Source organism: Capricornis sumatraensis, chromosome 7 (assembly GCF_032405125.1).
Source record: "Capricornis sumatraensis isolate serow.1 chromosome 7, serow.2, whole genome shotgun sequence".
In the NCBI taxonomy this organism is placed as follows: Eukaryota; Metazoa; Chordata; class Mammalia; order Artiodactyla; family Bovidae; genus Capricornis; species Capricornis sumatraensis.
The window spans coordinates 74,719,261-74,737,235 of record NC_091075.1 but is presented as its reverse complement, the minus strand read 5'-3'; the positions used below and the strand labels follow the sequence as shown (position 1 = coordinate 74,737,235).

Here is a 17,975-nt window from a genome sequence, read left to right as displayed (position 1 = left end):
CCCTGGCAGGGCCGCGTGACCCATAGCGCCCCCTCCGGGTCTCTTCGAACATCGCTGCGGCCACGGAACTTCGGGGGTCCCTAACCTACCCAGAGAAATTTGGACCCCGGAGCAAGGCTTCCCGCCGCGCAGGCGCAACGACGCGGGCCCCCGCCCCGCCCCGCGCGGGCGCAGTTCCTGGAAAGAAGAAAAATGGCGCGCACTGGCGGCCCTTCCCCACTTTACTGCCGCTTGCTGACCGGGCCCCCTCCTCGCCAGAGAGAGCGGCTCAGAAGTTGGAGCATACCAAGTAGTGACGGTTCTGGGGAAAGCATATGAGGAGGGACATACAAAGTATATATCCTCTGGGAGAGAAATGACATTAACCCCATTAGTTCCATTACCTCCGTCTTGGGTGCTAGAAAATAACGGAGAGTTGCACTTGCGGAAAAATTACCCTCCCTCAGGGCTCAGGGGGAGGGCTAGCTCCACCCCCACAGGGCCGGTGACTCCTCCCCTCAACCGCGGGGCCTCGCCCTCCGTCCTCGCTCATTGGCGGGCCCGGAGGGGCGGGGCAGAGTGGCGAGGACGGGGGGCGACACATCCCTCTCACTTAGGGGAAAGCACGCGCCGCCGCAGTAGCGAGGGTCGAGCTGCTGCGAAGGAAGCGGCTGTCTCCGGCCGGAGCTTCGGAGGCTTGCAGGCCGAACAGTCTACTGGTTGGTGCTTAGACCCCTGCCGCGGCGGCGGGTCCCACCACGTGCTTTCGGCGGCGACATGGAGCTGGAGGAGTTAGGGATCCGAGAGGAATGTGGCGTGTTCGGGTGCATCGCCTCAGGAGAGTGGCCCACGCAGCTAGACGTGCCACATGTGATCACTCTGGGACTCGTGGGGCTGCAGCACCGGTGAGCGACTGGGTGAGGGGTGGGGATGGCGGCTTGTGTTCTCCATCTGCCCGATCCGCTTCTCGCGGCGGGAGTTGGCGATCTCGCGGGCGCCTGAGAACCAGGGGCCGGACCTCTCTCTTACCTGGACTGGTACCTTCCTGTGGCATCCACCAGATTGCCAAGGCGTGCGCCGGGGCTCTCTTGTCTCCCTGGACTTCAGCCTGTCCCCCGCCACCCTTAACGGTCTTTAGGGGCTTTCCGCGCTCGCGGAGTAATGCACCCTTCCTGGATCTGACCAGATTGTAAGGCTCCAGTCGGCAGGACTAGCCCAGTCGGGGTTTTTCCTTGTTTGCTTGCGCGTTTTGATCTCCCAGAGCCTGAAGCTGTTCTTGTGATAGAACTGTGTGGGGTGTTTGCTAGTCCTGGACCTACAATACACTTTGAGGTTTCGCGGGGAGCTTGCAACCACCACAAGCTTTTGTTTCCAAGAGCAGAGCTATTGGGCAGATGGTGTATTTGAACGAAGTCATAGCTATGGGAACGCGAGGATTCAAACCCGGGGAAGCTGAATGTTCAAAAGGAACTACCGGTTCTAGATCCGGTATTCCGGATAGATAATTCCAACAGATAATCAATCACGGAGGAATAGTGAATGTGCAAAAAATTCTTCGGTAAACATTTTAGATAATGAATGAAAAGATTAGTAGTAAGGAAATGCCAAAACAATTCCCTTCTTTAAAAGGGGGAGAACCTGTATGACAAGATACACACTGACTTTGAAAAACTGATAGATCCTTTGAGTTAAAAAATAACTTTGCTTCTGTGATCTTTCCATTTCCTACTAACTGAACTAAGTTTTAATATAAACAGTTTTTTTAAGGGTAAGAAATATAAACCTAAGTCTGACATCACTGAAAGTATTACAGTTTCTATAAGAGGATACCTCAGCAACAACTTCTACAACAGTTAAGGAACTTGGTGATAAGCACTTATCAGCAATATGGGAGAAATATGTATAAATGCATTCCAAATGATTAGCTTTCCCTCCACCAAACTTAAAGTAGTAGGCTTTTTGCTTTTTTCAGGATCCAGAATAGTTGGGTTTGAGTTTCACATCTTGTATATTCCTTGTTTACTAAAAGCTGAGAGTAATTTAGAATTCTAGGATGAATCAAAAAGAATATTTTTAATTTGAATTAATTTTGGATAATTGTGGGTTGACCATAATAGAAATCTTATTTTAAAATACATTTATGTTATTTAAGGATTATATATATATAATCCAAGGAAAAACTAAAAGCTATTCATATGGTACTCTATAACACCATGAGTTTGTAACATTCTTCAGAGAAGTTATTTTGGATATCTTGTCCTGGGAAGAGGTGTACAAACACAAGGGGTCTTTAGAGTTGCCTGGTGGTCTGTGAGGAAGATATGAAACTGACCTTGAGTTTTTTTTTTAACTATTTACTTTTTTAGTTAACTCAGAAAGTTCATCCCCAAGATCTCCTATTTAAATGTGTGTATAAAGAAAAGGAGGGTAATTTTTTATTAATAACTTTATTCCTAATTATATGCACTTTTCTACAGTTGCTTTTAATTGAAAGAATTAATGAAATTAGATAATATTGATACAAGCTAATGGCAATAATGATGTGGAGATCATTTGGCCACCTGATGTGGAGAGCTGACTCATTTGAAAAGACCCTGATGCTGGGAAAGATTGAGGGCAGGAGAAGGGGACAACAGAGGATGAGATGGTTGGATGGCATCACTGACACAATGGACATGGGTTTGGGTGGACTCCGGGAGTGGTGATGGACAGGGCGGCCTGGCCTGCTGCGGTTCATGGGGTCACAGAGTTGGACACAACTGAGCGACTGAACTGAACTGAACTGAAGGGCAATAAAAATGTGATTACTACATGATGATAGAGAAAACTAAATGGATTCTATCAGGCTGCTTATTTGACAGAGCAAGTATTTGGTAAACTGTGGTGGTGAAGATTGACCTTGTGATACTTTCAGTAATAGTGGCAAAAAACTCAATAGCTTCTGGAGAAGAAAGGTATTAGTGGAAAACCATTTAAATTTGCCTTGTGTAGGCATAGGATCCGGAAAAGGCAATGGCACCCCACTCTAGTACTCTGGCCTGGAAAATCCCATGGATGGAGGAGCTTGGTAGGCTGCAGTCCATGGGGTCACTAAGAGTCAGACACGACTGAGCGACTTCGCTTTCACTTTTCACTTTCATGCATGGAGAAGGAAATGGCAACCCACTCCAGTGTTCTTGCCTGGAGAATCCCAGGGACGGGGGAGCCTCGTGGGCTGCCGTCTCTGGGGTCGCACAGAGTCGGACACGACTGAAGTTACTTAGCAGCAGCAGCAGCAGGCATCGAATCATTAAGATTCTTTGAGAGCGCTGGTTCTTGCCCATAATCCTGTCCAATTCACAATTTTAAATTATCAAAAGTCCTCACACATTAGGGGAACTGATTCTAAGAATATGAAACTTCTTTATGTCTAGAAGATGAAATCTGCTGCTGTAGGGGTGAAAGATTAAGAAAGAATGTTTTTAATAGAATGGATAACAACAACATGGTCCTCCTGTATAGCACAGGACACTATGTTACATATCTTGTGGAAAAGATACATAATGGAAAAGAATATGAAAAAGAATGTTTGTTATAAATATAGCTGAATCACTTTGCTATACAGCAGAAATTAACATTGTAAGTCAACTGTACTTCAATAAAATAAATTTTCAAAAAATGTTTTCATTCGACAGTAAATCAAGGAGTGTCAAAATTTGAAGCCTAGATGGGTTGTTATAATTTAGTATAGAATTAGTTATATACAGTGTACATTGGCAGGTGGTGGTCTATTGCAGAAGGCTCTCAAAACTGAAATGTCTATCACTTTTGCATGGTTTTTGGTTCTCTCTTAGGCATAGATATTTAGTGTCAGGGATGACAGAACCCCTGAATGTTGTGGTGTTATGTATTTTATATATAAAAACAAATGGAATATCAATTACCAGATAGTCATGCACTGGATGCTTAATCCAGATGGGTTCATCCAGAAGTCCTTTTTTAGTAATTTGGCTATTTGCGGATTTATACCATAGCTCTGCTTTCTGTCAGGGGGAATTTTCAGTGTTAAGCTAATTGGTTGTCCTCTTCAGCTATAAAGCTGTGTGTGCTTGTTCATGCCAGATAAATATAATCAAGTACTTTTTCGGGCCTGAAAACATCAATGAGTTCTGAGGTTTGCAGAGTTGGGACAAACCATACACCCCATTGTAGATCAGAGATCTTTATCTTTAAAGATCTCTCACAGTTAATGGAGACTAGAATGACATGGACATATTTGAAGATTCCATAAAAGGAATTACTAAAATTTCAGACATTTACCACATGAATCAGCTAGTTAGCCTTTCCTTAGTTAGTTAGGGGATGAAAATGCCCTTCAAGTGAATTATCATTTTCCTGTGTTAGGAACTGAACCCTATAACTGGTAAACATTTTCATACCTTTTCTAAAAATTTATGACATTTACCTGATGAAGTTGGGTCACGTAGGGAGTCTCCTGACTGCAAAAATATTCTGAAGAATCTTTTGGCTCTGTTCTTTGAGGAAACTGATTTGCAGCTGTCTCAGAAGCAGTTTTCTTAAGAGATACAGATGCTGGTTCTGTAAAAAGTATATAATGTATCACTAGAAAGGCACTTGGGAGGTAGAGGGGAGGGATGCACTCAGACAAACCTATGGAATTTGTTCCCAGTTGTTTTCATTTAGTTTGTTGGGAAACCCAGGAGTAGATTATCAGAGAACTTGCTTTGAATTGCCATATTAAGGCTGGGTTTAACTTTTTCGATTTTTATCTCTTAGAAATAATAGCCAAACATGTTACATTCCTCTAGTGTTTTACATTCCCTTAGTTGGAAAAGTGACTTATCCCCCAAAGGATCTTAAGGTATTACTGATTTGTCGTTCTGGCGAGTGTTGGGAACAGCCTCTTTAACATAAGACTTGAAGTCTACCAGGTTTCCTAGTAATAGTTTGATCTTGGGAAAGTCTCCTAATTTCTGACTCTGTTTCTCACCTGTTGGGCTAGACTTGTATATTTTAAAGGTCCGGTGCACAAATTCAGTGCATTGGGAATGATACTTTCGTGTGGTTAATCCTTAGCAGTTTCCCCTTTCAGTCACACATCCATTAAAGGGCATTGAGAGAAGGAAAACATGAGGCAACTCAATCTGATTTGTAATTTATGTCAAAAAATGGAGAATAAAATTTTCAGCTTTCATGAGATATAAGTGTTGTTGGGCAGGGTTGGGGAACAGTGGAGTCCTGCTATTTTCTAATACTTTATTCGAAAAATATTTGTTGAGCTCTTCCTGTGTGTATGCAAGGCCCTGTGGTTGACACTAGGAATACTGTACTACACAAGGCTGATGGTCCCTGCCCCCACAGAGAGGCAAGTAGAGCAACTGGTTCGACAGAGCAGACTTGTTCATGCCTCCATTCCCTCCTCTGTAAATGGGGATGATGGTATCACTTACCTCATAGAGTTGTAGTAGGGATTAAATGTATTAATATATAACCTGCTCAGAACACTACCTGGATATATGCATACCCTGTGACCCTGCATCCCACTCCTGGGTGTGTACTCGACAGAGATGCATACATATGTTTACTGGGAGACATGCACAGGAATTTGTATAGCAACATTATTCTTAGTAGCCCCAATCTGGGAACACTGGATAGAGAAGGTAGAGGGATGTGTGTTCCTATTATGGAATATTCTATTGCAGTAAAAAGGAACAAACCCCTGCTGCAAGGAAAATCATGGATGACTCTCAAACAATGCTGTGTGAAAGAAACTTGACATTACAAAATACATACTAAAGGAAAAGACAATTGTATGATTCTATTAATAAAACTAGCTTATGGTAATGAACACTGATAACTTTTCCAAGGGCTCACAGGCTTCCCAGGTGCTGCTAGTGGTAAAGAACCCACCTGTCAATGCAGGAGATGTAAGAGATGCAGGTTCGGTGCCTGAGTTGGGAAGATCCCCTGGAGGAGGGCATGGAAACCCACTCCAGTATTCTTGCCTGGAGAATTCCATGGACAGAGGAGCCTGGCAGGCTGCAGTCGATAGGGTCACATAGAGTCAGACACAACTGAAGCGACTTAGCATGGACGCATGGGGGCTAACAGGATAATTAATGAAGTGGGGGGGTGGTGTTTACGGTGCTGGTAGTGTTTTATATCTTGATTTGAGTGGTAGGTGCACAGGTGTCTTCACTTTGTAAAAACTGACGTCTTCAACTATTTATGTGAACTCAAGACAGTTAGATCAATTATAAATCTATAAAATGCTAAAGTTGGATTATCTTAGCGATCTAGAGAGATGCAGTCATTTGCTCCATGTTGAATTTTAAGGGTAAAGAGAAACTAGAAAAATTAGGTTTTCTGTTTCTCAGACCAGTGCCTTTTCTTATATCCTGTGTTTTTCTTTATGCTATATTATATTAGGTTGGGCTTCTCAGGTGGTGCTAATGGTAAAGAAATTGCCTGCCAGTGTAGGAGATGTAAGAGACACAGGTTTGATCCCTGGGTTAGGAAGATCCCCTGAAGGAGAGCATGGCAATCCACTCCAGTATTCTTGCCTGGAGAATCCCATGGACAGAGGAGCCTGGTGGGCTACACTCCATAGGGTCACACAGAGTCAGACATGACTGAAGACACTTAGCATGCACCCACATTATAAGTAACCTTTTCTGTTACTTATAATAGGTCAGTTTGGAATGACAGCTTCATAATTAGCTGGCTTCTCAGTTTTTGTAGAATTACTAAAAAGTTATGGCCATTGTTAGTTACCTTTGGAGAAAAGCAAAATTCAGAACTTACTAGTTTGTGGGGGTTTTCCTTTTACATCCTAGTATTCTAATGGCAATCACAGAAAAGTGTAGAAATTTGAGGTGGGAAAGTTTCTGTTTACTTTGTTACTTTCACTCTTAATAAGCTATGAAAGAAATAATTTTTCAGCATTTTTTGCTCTCACACAGCTCATAAACAATAGTCTTGGTTTGTCAAGGACAAGAATAAACATCTATCAGGAAAAAGCTACAGAAGTTTTAATCAATGTGGGGAAAGTTGGCATATCTCAGACTCTTACCATCTTCAAGTGCTTTTCTCTTGATGCTCAAAGTTCTTGGGTTTTTGGTATGATTTTCAAATAATTCTTAAACAAGAGAACATAGGAAAAGAGTCATTATATGACATCGTCTAAAAGTGCATTAGTTTTCACGCATTCAAATATACTACAGTTAGAATATTTAAGTGATTGGACAGATGAAAGAGTTTAAGAATTAGGAATATTTGGGTATTGCTGCTGCTGCTGCTAAGTCGCTTCAGTCGTGTACGACTCTGTGCGACCCCATAGACAGCAGCCCACCAGGCTCCCCCGTCCCTGGGATTCTCAAGGCAAGAACACTGGAGTGGGTTGCCATTGCCTTCTCCAGATTTTGGTACTGCTGCTGCTGCTGCTGCTAAGTCGCTTCAGTCGTGTCCGACTCTGTGCGACCCCATGGACAGCAGCCCACCAGGCTCCCCCATCCCTGAGATTCTCCAGGCAAGAACACTGGAGTGGGTAGATTTTGGTACTAATCTTCGCTAAATCTTTAGGAAAGACTTGAAAAGAAATTGAAATTCTTGACTTAATAGGTATGTGGTTTATAATAATTTAGGGAACCATTTGAACATAAAATAGTATTAGGAGTTTATTATTGAATTTTTTGCTAAGTTAAATGCAAAGAGGAAAGTTTATAGAATTTTTACTTTAAAAAGTCTAAATTCCGGCAGTTCTGAGAGATGGTTGTCTTAGGAGGCCATCCACTTCATAAAATCTCATTTTTCTTTGAGGGTTGACATTTTTCTTTTGTAAAACTCTATATTCATAATTAAAAATTTTTGTATTTGGTATGACATTGTTTCCAGTCTCTTTGTCTATTCCAAACTGCATTCATCTTCTGGCAATTTCCTCAAATATTTCTTTGTTTCTTGTGGCCCCTTCAAGCATTTGCTTTTTTCATGAGACCTTATGTTTATAAGTGCTCTGACCTCCTTGTCACACCAGTGTTTTCCAGCCTGTGTCACTCACTATTATAATCTGTAAATGCCTTTTAGCATCTTCTAAAGGAATATGATTTCCTATGAATCAATATGATTCACAATTATTCAAACTTAGATACATCCTATATTTCAGTATCATTCATTTAAAGCAAACTGGACTGACGTAAAGCATTGAGAATTTCAATATGAGGATCAAAATTTTTTTCATACATTCTATATTCAAATATTTTAAAATAAGACAGATTAACCCCCAATATTAGTGAGAATAATGTAGCTGCTTTTTATCAACAGGTATCCTTGATTGCATATTTATGAATACAGAGTGTCTCGGTATTTACAGATTTTTTTTTTCAGTAAGAAGTAGGAATAGACATTTCTTTACTCCCCTATCATATACTCTACCAACTCAGGTATTCAATATAATGAGGCATTTGGGATCATCTGTAGTAGACATCTTCCCTATAACTACTTCAACTGGTGTATATATTAGACTTTAAAAATAAAAAGTACATTTAAAATTCAACAATTTAGATCTCTTACCTGACCCAGGGATACCATGAGGTGCTGTGGGGCCGCCCACCTCATCTGAGGCATTACTTGCAGTGTCTTCCTCTGTCAGAAAACAAAGAGAGCAGTAATTTCAGTGTTGTTCACAGAACCCTAATGCACTTCGGCAGGTGAAGACTGCACTGAAAACGTAGTAAGTCTGGATCCCAGCATCAAAAGTATAACCTCAAAGCCAAGAACATTTGCCATCTTGAACCAGATGTGAAGATGGCCTTAGAGGATTCACCACCAACACAATGTTGGAAAGTAGTCTGCCTTAAAAGTCACAAGGCAGGAAGCTTGGTTTGAAAGTATGAAAGTGCTTTGTGACCTAATTTGCTTAACAGCTTTCACTGTTACACTTTAATGCTTGGCAAAGAGCTCTTACAGCTGTTTTTTTCATTCAGTCCTCATTGTAACCCAGAATAATCCCTATTGCAATACATGTAAAAGAATAAAAGACTCTAAAGTGGTTTTAGCAGTCTTCATATTGAGGTATTAAACAGACAGTGATTAACATTTTAAGGAACTTAAAATGCTTAGCATGGTAAATGTAACAGGAATTTGTCCTGGTGGACCCGTATATGTTCAGGATGTTAACAGCCCCGCTGTTGGTAATTTGGGGAAAGCTCCTCCTCATATATGTATGTTGGATTGCTATGTTGAAGTATCACCATGTTATGGTAGTTTTCTTTTGTCTCAGCTGTACTTCCCTATACACTGGAAAATTTTTTAAAAAGAATTCTATGTTATTAAGTATAGGTGTCTATATAGTTACTTGGAATGATTATTCTATAATTAGACAATGGTTTATATTAATAACCTTGAGGCAAAAGTATAGACAGAGGGCTATAAGCATATTGCCGCAGTGGGTGTGTGAAGATGTACATCAGGGTAGGACCTCATCTTCTTATGGAGGACATGTTTGGACTAGGAGACTAGGACGAAGTTTAGCTTCTAGCAATATCAAGACTTCAAATGACAGGTTGTGGTCTAGAGCCATATCAGTTCAGTTCAGTTCAGTAGCTCAGCTGTGTCCAGCTCTTTGCAACCCCATGGACTGCAGCACGCCAGGCTTCCCTGTCCATCATCAACTCCCGGAGCTTGCTCAAACTCTTGTCCATTGAGTTGGTGATGCCATCCAACCATCTCATCCTCTGTCGTCCGCTTTTCCTGCCTTCAATCTTTCCCAGCATCAGGGTCTTTTCAAATAAGTCCGTTCTTCCCATCAGGTGGCCAAAATATTGGAGTTTCAGCTTCAGCATTAGTCCTTCCAGTGAATTTTCAGGACTGGTTGAATCTCCTTGCAGTCCAAGGGACTCTCAAGAGTCTTCAATACCACAGTTCAAAAGCACTAATTCTTTGGTGCTCAGCTTTTCTTTATAGTCTAACTCACATCCATACATGACTACTGGAAAAACCAGAGCTTTGACTAGATGGACCTTTGTTGGCAAAGTAATACCTCTGCTTTTTAATATGCTGCCTAGGTTTGTCATAGCTTTTCTTCCAAGGAGCAAGTGTGTTTTAATTTCATGGCTGCAGTCACCATCTGCAGTGATTTTTGGAGCCCAGAAAAATAAAGTCTGTCACTGTTTCCATTGTTTCCCCATCTATTTGCCATGAAGTGATGGGACCAGATGCCATGATCTTAGTTTTCTGAATGTTGAGTTTTAAGTCAACTTTTTCACCTCTTTCACTTTCATCAAGAGGCTCTTCAGTTCTTCACTTTCTGCCTTAAGGGTGGTATCATCTGCGTAGCTGAGATTATTGATATTTCTCCCGGCAATCCTGATTCCAGCTTGTGCTTCATCAACTGGGGGCTCCCTAATCTACTGTTTGTCTTTTAATTGAAATTTTTATTGAGATAATTATAGATTAACATAGAATTGTAAGAAATAATAACGATCCCTTCTACACTTTGCCTTCCTTGATGGCTCAGTGGTAAAGAATCCATCTGCCAGTGCAGGAGACATGGGCTCAATCCCTGGAGAAGGAAATGGCAACGAACTACAGTATTCTTGCCTGGAAAATCCCATGGACAGAGGAGTCTTGTTACAGTCCATGGGATTGCAAAGAGTTGGACATGACTTAGTGATTCAACAACAACATTTTATAAACCATAATATTCTGTTAATCCAAAGGTACATTGGTACAATCCCCCACTATGATTTAGGAATCTTGTTTGTACTCATCTATGAATGTGTGTGTGTGCACTTGCAGTATGTACTAAGTTCTATTGTTAAGACAAAACACAAAAAGACACTTCTACCACTAGAAATTCCAAAGGTTTTTGAAAATCTGTGCCAGGAGCTAGGGGCAAAAACCAGCCATAAGCTTTATTTTGTCACAGCTTTTTTAAAGATTATAAAAGTATAAACAGTAAGAATTATAGAAATTATACTTTTTAAATTAACAAGTAGACAGTTTAAATTTATCTGCTTACCTATGTCTGAGGTTTTTAATTTTTTAAAAGTTCTCAACATTGTTTCATATGACTAAGGTACATTAATTTATATAATAATTTTAGTGCTGGGCATCCTGGGTGACTCAGTGGTAAAGAATCTCCTGCCATGCAGGAGACACAGGTTCAATCCCTGGGTCAGGAAGATCCCCTGGAGGAGGAAATGGCAACCCACTCCAGTGTTTTTGCCTGGAAAACCCCATAGACAGAGTAGTTTGGCGGGCCACAGTCCATGGGGTTGCGAAGTGAGCACAGTTTTACTCCTAAGATTATTCAAATGTATGCAAAATATACAGAAGTAATTAAACATTCCATTTTAAAGAAGAATACATTTGAATCAGTTCTGATGAGATGGATGAAACTGAAGCCGATTATACAGAGTGAAGTAAGCCAGAAAGAAAAACACCAATACAGTATACTAACACATATATATGGAATTTAGAAAGATGGCAATGACGACCCTGTATGCAAAACAGCAAAAAAGACACAGATGTGTATAACGGACTTTTGGACTCAGAGGGAGAGGGAGAGGGTGGGAAGATTTGGGAGAATGGCATTGTAATATGTATACTATCATGTAAGAATCGAATCGCCAGTCTATGTCTGACGCAGGATACAGCATGCTTGGGGCTTGTGGACGGTGATGACCCAGAGAGATATTATGGGGAGGGAGGTGGGAGAGGGGTTCATGTTTGGGAATGCATGTACACCCATGGGGATTCATGTCAGTAAAAAATTAAAAAAAAAAAAGAAAAAGAAAACTACAGATGAATCTTCAGTCTATTAAAAGAAATAAATGAATTGGAGAAAATAAGATGCTTGGCACACCTGAGATACTAACAGTAGATACTTGAATGCCCTCTGCTGGCCATCATGTTGCTAATTTTTGTTAAATTGCCAGGATAGTGAATATTTTCATTTTGGAAATATATTTTACTACAGCCAAAAGGAAAATAAATCTCTTTTCCTTTTGATTATTCTTAAAAGAGCCATGTAGCCTTTCACATAGGATTTTTGGACTGATGATAAGGGTGGCCTCTAATAGAATATATGTGCCCATCTCTGGGGTCGCAAAGAGTCAGACATGACTTAGTGACTGAACAACAAACCACTGCTTGGAGCCAGAGTTGATCTACCTGTGACTGTCTTATACTAGAAAGCAGTGACTTTGGCCTGATTACCAAGGTATTGAAGTATTCTACCTCATTTAAATCATTCTAGGAATAGATTTTAGGAATCAATTAGTAATTGAAAAATCAGTGAACAAATGGGCAAATTTAATTCAGATAACCATTATGTCTACTACTGTGGGCAAGAATCCCTTAGAAGAAATGGGTTAGTCCTCATAGTCAGCGAAAGAGTTCAAAATGCAGTACTTGGGTGCAATCACAAAAATGACAGAATGATCTCAGTTCATTTCCAGCGCAAGCTATTCAGCATCCCAGAAGTCCAAGTCTATGCCCCAGCCACTAAAGCCGAAGAAGCTGAAGTCGAATGGTTCTATGAAGACCTACAAGACTTTCTAGAACTAACACCAAAAAAAGATGTCCTTTTCATCTTGGAGGATTGGAATGCAAAAGTAGGAAGTCAAGAAATACCTGGAGTAACAGGCAAGTTTGGCCTTGGAGTACAGATTGAAGCAGGGCAAAGGCTAACAGAGTTTTCCAAGAGAACTCACTGATTGTAGCAAACACATTCTTCCAACAACACAAGAGATGGCTCTACACATGGACATTACTGGATGGTCAACACTGAAATCAGATTGATTATATTTGCAGCCAAAGATGGAGAAGCTCTATACAGTCAGCAAAAACAAGACCAGGAGTTGACTGTGGCTCAGATTATGTGCTGCTTATTGCAAAATTCAGACTTAAATTGAAGAAAGTAGGGAAACGCACTAGGCCATTTGGGTATGACGTAAGTCATATCCCTTATGATTATACAGTGGAAGTGACAAATAGATTCAAGGGATTAGATCTGATAGCCAGAGTGCCTCAAGAACAATGGATGGAGGTTTCTAACATTGTACAGGAGGCTGGGATCAAACCTTCCCAAATAAAAAGATATTTGCAAGAAGGCAAAATGGTAGTCTGAGGAGACCTTACAAATAGCTGAGAAAAGAAGAGAAGAGAAAGGCAGAGGAGAAAGGGAAAGATATGCCCATCTGAATGGACAGTTCCAAAGAAAAGCAAGGAGAGATAAGAAAGCCTTCACTTTGCAAAGAAACGGAGGAAAACAATGGAATGAGAAAGACTAGAGATCTCTTCAAGAAAATTAGAGATACCAAGATATCATTTCCTTTTACTTATTATAATAGAGCCTAAGTGTTCTATGATAATTCCCAGTGATTAGCTTCTTCATATTTCATTGGTCATACATTTTTTAAGTGATAATTTACTCGAAGTAGCTAATTTTCTCCCAACTGGAATCAAACTGAATCTAATGTGTTACTCTTTTCAGCCCTCTGCTGGTCTTATTCTCTAAAATCATAACACCTTGGCTATGCTTGATGATCTCTAAAAATACAGGAGCTTGAATCCACTCTACAACATAATACTAAACCCAAATCTCCAGGGGTTCTAAGTTGGAAACTAATTAGTTATCCGGAATGTGGGGGTCCACAGCTCTAGCTGGATTTTTACTTGAAATAACAAAAAAAAAGAAGCAGCAGCAGCTTAGTATACTTTTAAGATAGTAAAGTGTTACTTTTGGGGAGATCAGTTTTATGACCAAGTGTGAATGTTAACAATATGGAGCAATGACAACTCCGATAACAATATTTATTAGTAAAATCTGTAAAAACAAAATGGGCTTCCCTGGTGGCTCAGATGGTAAAGAATCCATCTGCAATGAGAGAGACCTGGGTTTGATCCCTGGGTTGGAAAGATCCCCTGGAGGAGGGCATGGCAACCCACTCTAGTATTCTTGCCTAGAGAATCCTCATGGACAGAGGAGCCTGGCAGGCTATAGTCCATGGGGTCACAAAGAGTCAGACATGACTGAGCAACTAAGCACATAAAAACAAAATGAGCTGACCTCTACCTATTGACCTGATTTTTTGCTAAAGATAGATATCCATGTCTTTAAGCTTAACATAGCAGTCTTCCAAGTAGTGGACTAGCAACTTATGCACCATGAAGTATATATAAAGTGTTTTCTTACATATTTAGCTGCTGGGATCTATGTGGGTTTACACCTTTACTTTTATATTCATTTGAAAGTTTAAAATACCATTATTTCTAAAATGACTGTAAACATCCTGTTTCATATTTTCTAGATATATTTCATACTAACATGTAAACGTACCATTTTTTAAAACCTGTCAGTTTACATCTGGTTTAATATTTTTCTTTTACATAAAAGAAGTTATACTGAGGTGTTGTATATTTAAGTGAGTTCTCCAGAGGACTAATGAGCTTTAATCTTCTGAATTTTTTTGAAAAATCTTTAAAATTTTTTTAAGATTTAAAAATCATAAAAAATATTCTAAAGTTTTAAAACTTTTTTTCATGGAAATCTTTCTTATTAAACACTGTATGTGGTATTCTGATTTTAACTTCCAGTGACAAAGGGTCATTGCAGTTATTCCTTTAGAATCCTTAGGAGCACAGAGTTTTGTTTACCTTTTTTGTCCCACTAGTCAGCTGCACATTCCTGTCTGGTTAGTCTCCTTAATTTCTCTCCATTTTCACCTGTCACTGAGTGTTCTAGCCGCTTTCCTTTCCTTCCATGGAGCTTTTTAATGTGAAGTTTGCCAAGACTGTGGAGCACCTGGTTTTTGGATCAGAATTGGTTTTTAAACTTTTCAGTGCTGCATGAAGCTTTGGACTGAAAGACTAGCACAAGGACTATGATGGCTAGGATTCTGCTTAGGAGCTTGGTCACCCCTCTTCCCTCAGTTTTGTCTAAAAGGCAAACTATCAGAGAGGAAGCACACTCTGCATTCCCTAAGTGCCCTATACCACAGGGCAGTGGTTCTCAAACTTCAGCATGTATCAGAATCACCTTAAATACATATTGGACTGCTGGAACTCACCCCACATTTCTGGTTCTGGAGGGGGCCCAAGAATTTGCATTTTGAATGAGTCCTAGGTGATGCCGATGCTACTACGAACAGCAGCCACAGGGAACTTCACTGTCATTAATAATTTCCACCTTCCATTTCTGCATTTTGGAAATGTGCATATTATCCAACAATACTGTATAATGTTATAACATGCTTGTATATGTTCTTATAATAACAATGTTAGATGTGTGGCTATTATATAATGTATGTAATGGGTGTGTGTGCGTTCAGTCATGTCCAACTCTTTACAACACTATGGACTGTAGCCCGCCAGGCTCCTCTGACTGAGATTTTTCCAGGCAAGAATACTGGAGTCAGTTTCCCTGCCCTCCTCCAGGGAATCTTCTTGACCTAGGGATCAAACCGACGTCTTTTGCCTCTGCTGCACTGGCAGGCGGTTTCTTTACCACTTAGCCACCTGGGAAGCCCAATGTATATAAGTATATTAAACCATCATAATACTGCAGGCCTCACCCTTATGACCTCATCTAAACCTAATTTTCTCCCAAAGGCCCCATCTCCAAATGTAGTAACAGTGGGGATTAGGGTTTCAACATATGGGCTTGGGAGTGACACAATTGAGTCTGTAGCAGCATCTTATAATAACATGTATTTCATTACATACACACACATAAAAACAAGAATATTGTTTTACCTGTACAAGGGCTTTGTCTCATAACTGTCTCTCTTAGGTCTTCTGACATATTACTGACCAAGTCATCTTCAGCTGCATCTCCAGCAATAACTGTATAAATACAGTGGGATATATGGTGGTGTGTTTTTTTATTTTTAGAATTATATTTTAAGCTCTAATATAGTATTTTCCCTTTTAGAGTGAACTTGATACTAAAAACTGTGGTTGTTTATTTTTCTGTAGTTAGATTGCCCATCCTTAAACATATTTTAGTCTTAGGTCACTAAACATCTGGTGTTATAAGTCTCTAGCTAGGTGTTGACATAAAACTGACAAGATTATGTTCACCTGCATCTCCAGTAGTTACTGTATGAACACAATCATGCCATTGCTTTTGGGCTACTTGATCACTAGTTATTTTACATTTTAATTTCAGTGGGGGAGATGTATAGTTCTCCAGCAGACCAGTTTCTTTCCTTGTCTACTACTGAAACATTTTAGGACTTCTTACCACCATTTCCCAGTCCTAACTCTTTGTCATTTCCCTCTTTTCCCACTCATTCTTTTAGGAATTGGGACTTCATTCATGTTGATGTATGGCAGAAACTATCATCATATTGTAAAGTAATTATCTGCCAATTAAGAATACAAATAAAAAGAATTAAGACTGTATCATTTAAGGCTGATATTAAGATCTAGAAACATTGTGACCACTCGAGGTCTTTAATGACATCTCTTCCATTCCACCATTTTACATAGCAAGTCTGAAGGAGGTACTCCTGAGTTCAGAGTTCCACGGAGACTGAGGTAGAACTTGTATTTCCTCACTCCTGGCCTAGAACTCATGCAGTTTATTTCATGCAGTCATGTCTTTGTGTATATTGCATCTCAATTCTTTAGATTAAACTCATTTTGAAGAATTTTATGATGTGTCGTAGGAGAACTCACATTCTCACAGGTTTTGTATTTTTCTGAGTTTTTCAATGCATTTTTTTCTGTTTACTCACAATTTTACCACAACAGATAAGAAATTTTTAAAAAAATTTCTGCCATCAAGAATTTTATTTTTGCTTCTGTAAAATTGGTCTGTTTAAATTTCTAGAAATCCGATTTTCTTTCCTTGTTTTATATAACTCTGTACCATTCTGTGTTCTGATCAAATTTGCATGAAATCTGTTTCATGATAAATTGAGCAGTTAGCTTCTTGAGTCTCATTTAGTAAAACCTATTTACCTTAGACTGCTGCTGCTAAGTCACTTCAGTTGTGTCCGACTCTGTGCGACCTCATAGATGGTAGCCCACCAGGCTCCTCCATCCATGGGATTTTCCAGGCAAGAGTACTAGAGTGGGTTGCCATTTCCTTCTCCAGTGCATGAAAGTGAAAAGTGAAAGTGAAGTCGTGTCCAACTCTTAGCGACCCCATGGACTGCAGCCCACCAGGCTCCTCTGTCCATGGGATTTTCCAGGCCAGAGTACTGGAGTGAGTTGCCATTTACCTTAGACTATATTCAGGTTATTGACATTTTTTTATATGGTGGCATGATGTTAAGATTTCTTTGCTTTCCTACCTGTCTGATCCTCTTCCATCTTTACGTGGGCACATCCTGTGGCTTGTTCTTCATCTTGGGATTCCTGTTGTGAGTTTTCTGTTTTCTTGTCTCCCAGAATAGCATCCAACTCAGTAAAAAATTTCATGCTTTTAGCCATGCCTAGGTCTCTAGCCGTTCTTACAATCTTGTATTCATGCTTTAAGTTTTTGTACTTCGTTCGGCACTGCTTCCAATCTCTCTCAATTCCAAGTTTCTGAAGCTTGGCAGCAATTTGTTCAAATATCCTTTTATTTCTCATTGTTCCCTCTAGTTGTTGTTGTATTCCTTGATCAGACCAGATGCCTATTAGAGCCCTGACTTCTGGTACAGTCCAGTGTTTTCCTCCTTCATTTGCTACAGTTGGAATGACAGTTGGATTATTAGGGGGTTCCATTATTGCTGTAGAGTCACCTGTATTGGGTGGGGAGGGAAAGAGATATATGGGTTACATATATCAGACAAGATAAATAATTGGATGCAATATTACGAAAGACAGTAGTTTTCTCTATGGGAGATAGAATGCAAATTGTAATATAGCTTTTGTCTTAAACTAGTTGGGAAATCAAAGTACAGAACGTGAATCTGTTCCTTATTGTGATGGTGACTGACTTTAATAAAGTTGTGTTTTTAATTAGTTACATCTTGATCATCTTTCTTCTTTAGCATTTCTTT

The 17,975-nt window shown here is 40.1% G+C and overlaps 2 protein-coding genes across 5 annotated transcripts in view; one reads left to right on the top strand and one right to left on the bottom strand.

Moving 5' to 3' along the window:
• Positions 1–17,975, bottom strand: part of PAICS (phosphoribosylaminoimidazole carboxylase and phosphoribosylaminoimidazolesuccinocarboxamide synthase) — a 41,618-nt gene that overhangs the window by 17,660 nt on the left and 5,983 nt on the right. Inside the window, exons 2-4 of one of the 4 annotated variants that reach the window (XM_068974838.1) lie at positions 17,283–17,714; positions 7,052–7,117; positions 4,424–4,557 (exon numbers count right to left, since the gene is read on the bottom strand). In XM_068974838.1, the coding sequence (XP_068830939.1) occupies positions 4,424–4,557; positions 7,052–7,117; positions 17,283–17,714 (632 nt within the window). Of the gene's footprint in view, positions 1–89; positions 122–383; positions 406–4,423; positions 4,558–7,051; positions 7,118–17,282; positions 17,715–17,975 lie in introns of those variants that run through there. The other 3 variants (XM_068974839.1, XM_068974840.1, XM_068974841.1) reach the window with 3 other exon arrangements.
• PPAT (phosphoribosyl pyrophosphate amidotransferase) overlaps positions 642–17,975 on the top strand; it is a 40,244-nt gene continuing 22,910 nt past the window's right edge. The window contains exon 1 of the mRNA XM_068974842.1: positions 642–884. Within this exon, the coding sequence (XP_068830943.1) occupies positions 757–884 (128 nt within the window). The 5' untranslated portion in view covers positions 642–756. The remainder of the gene's footprint in view (positions 885–17,975) is intronic.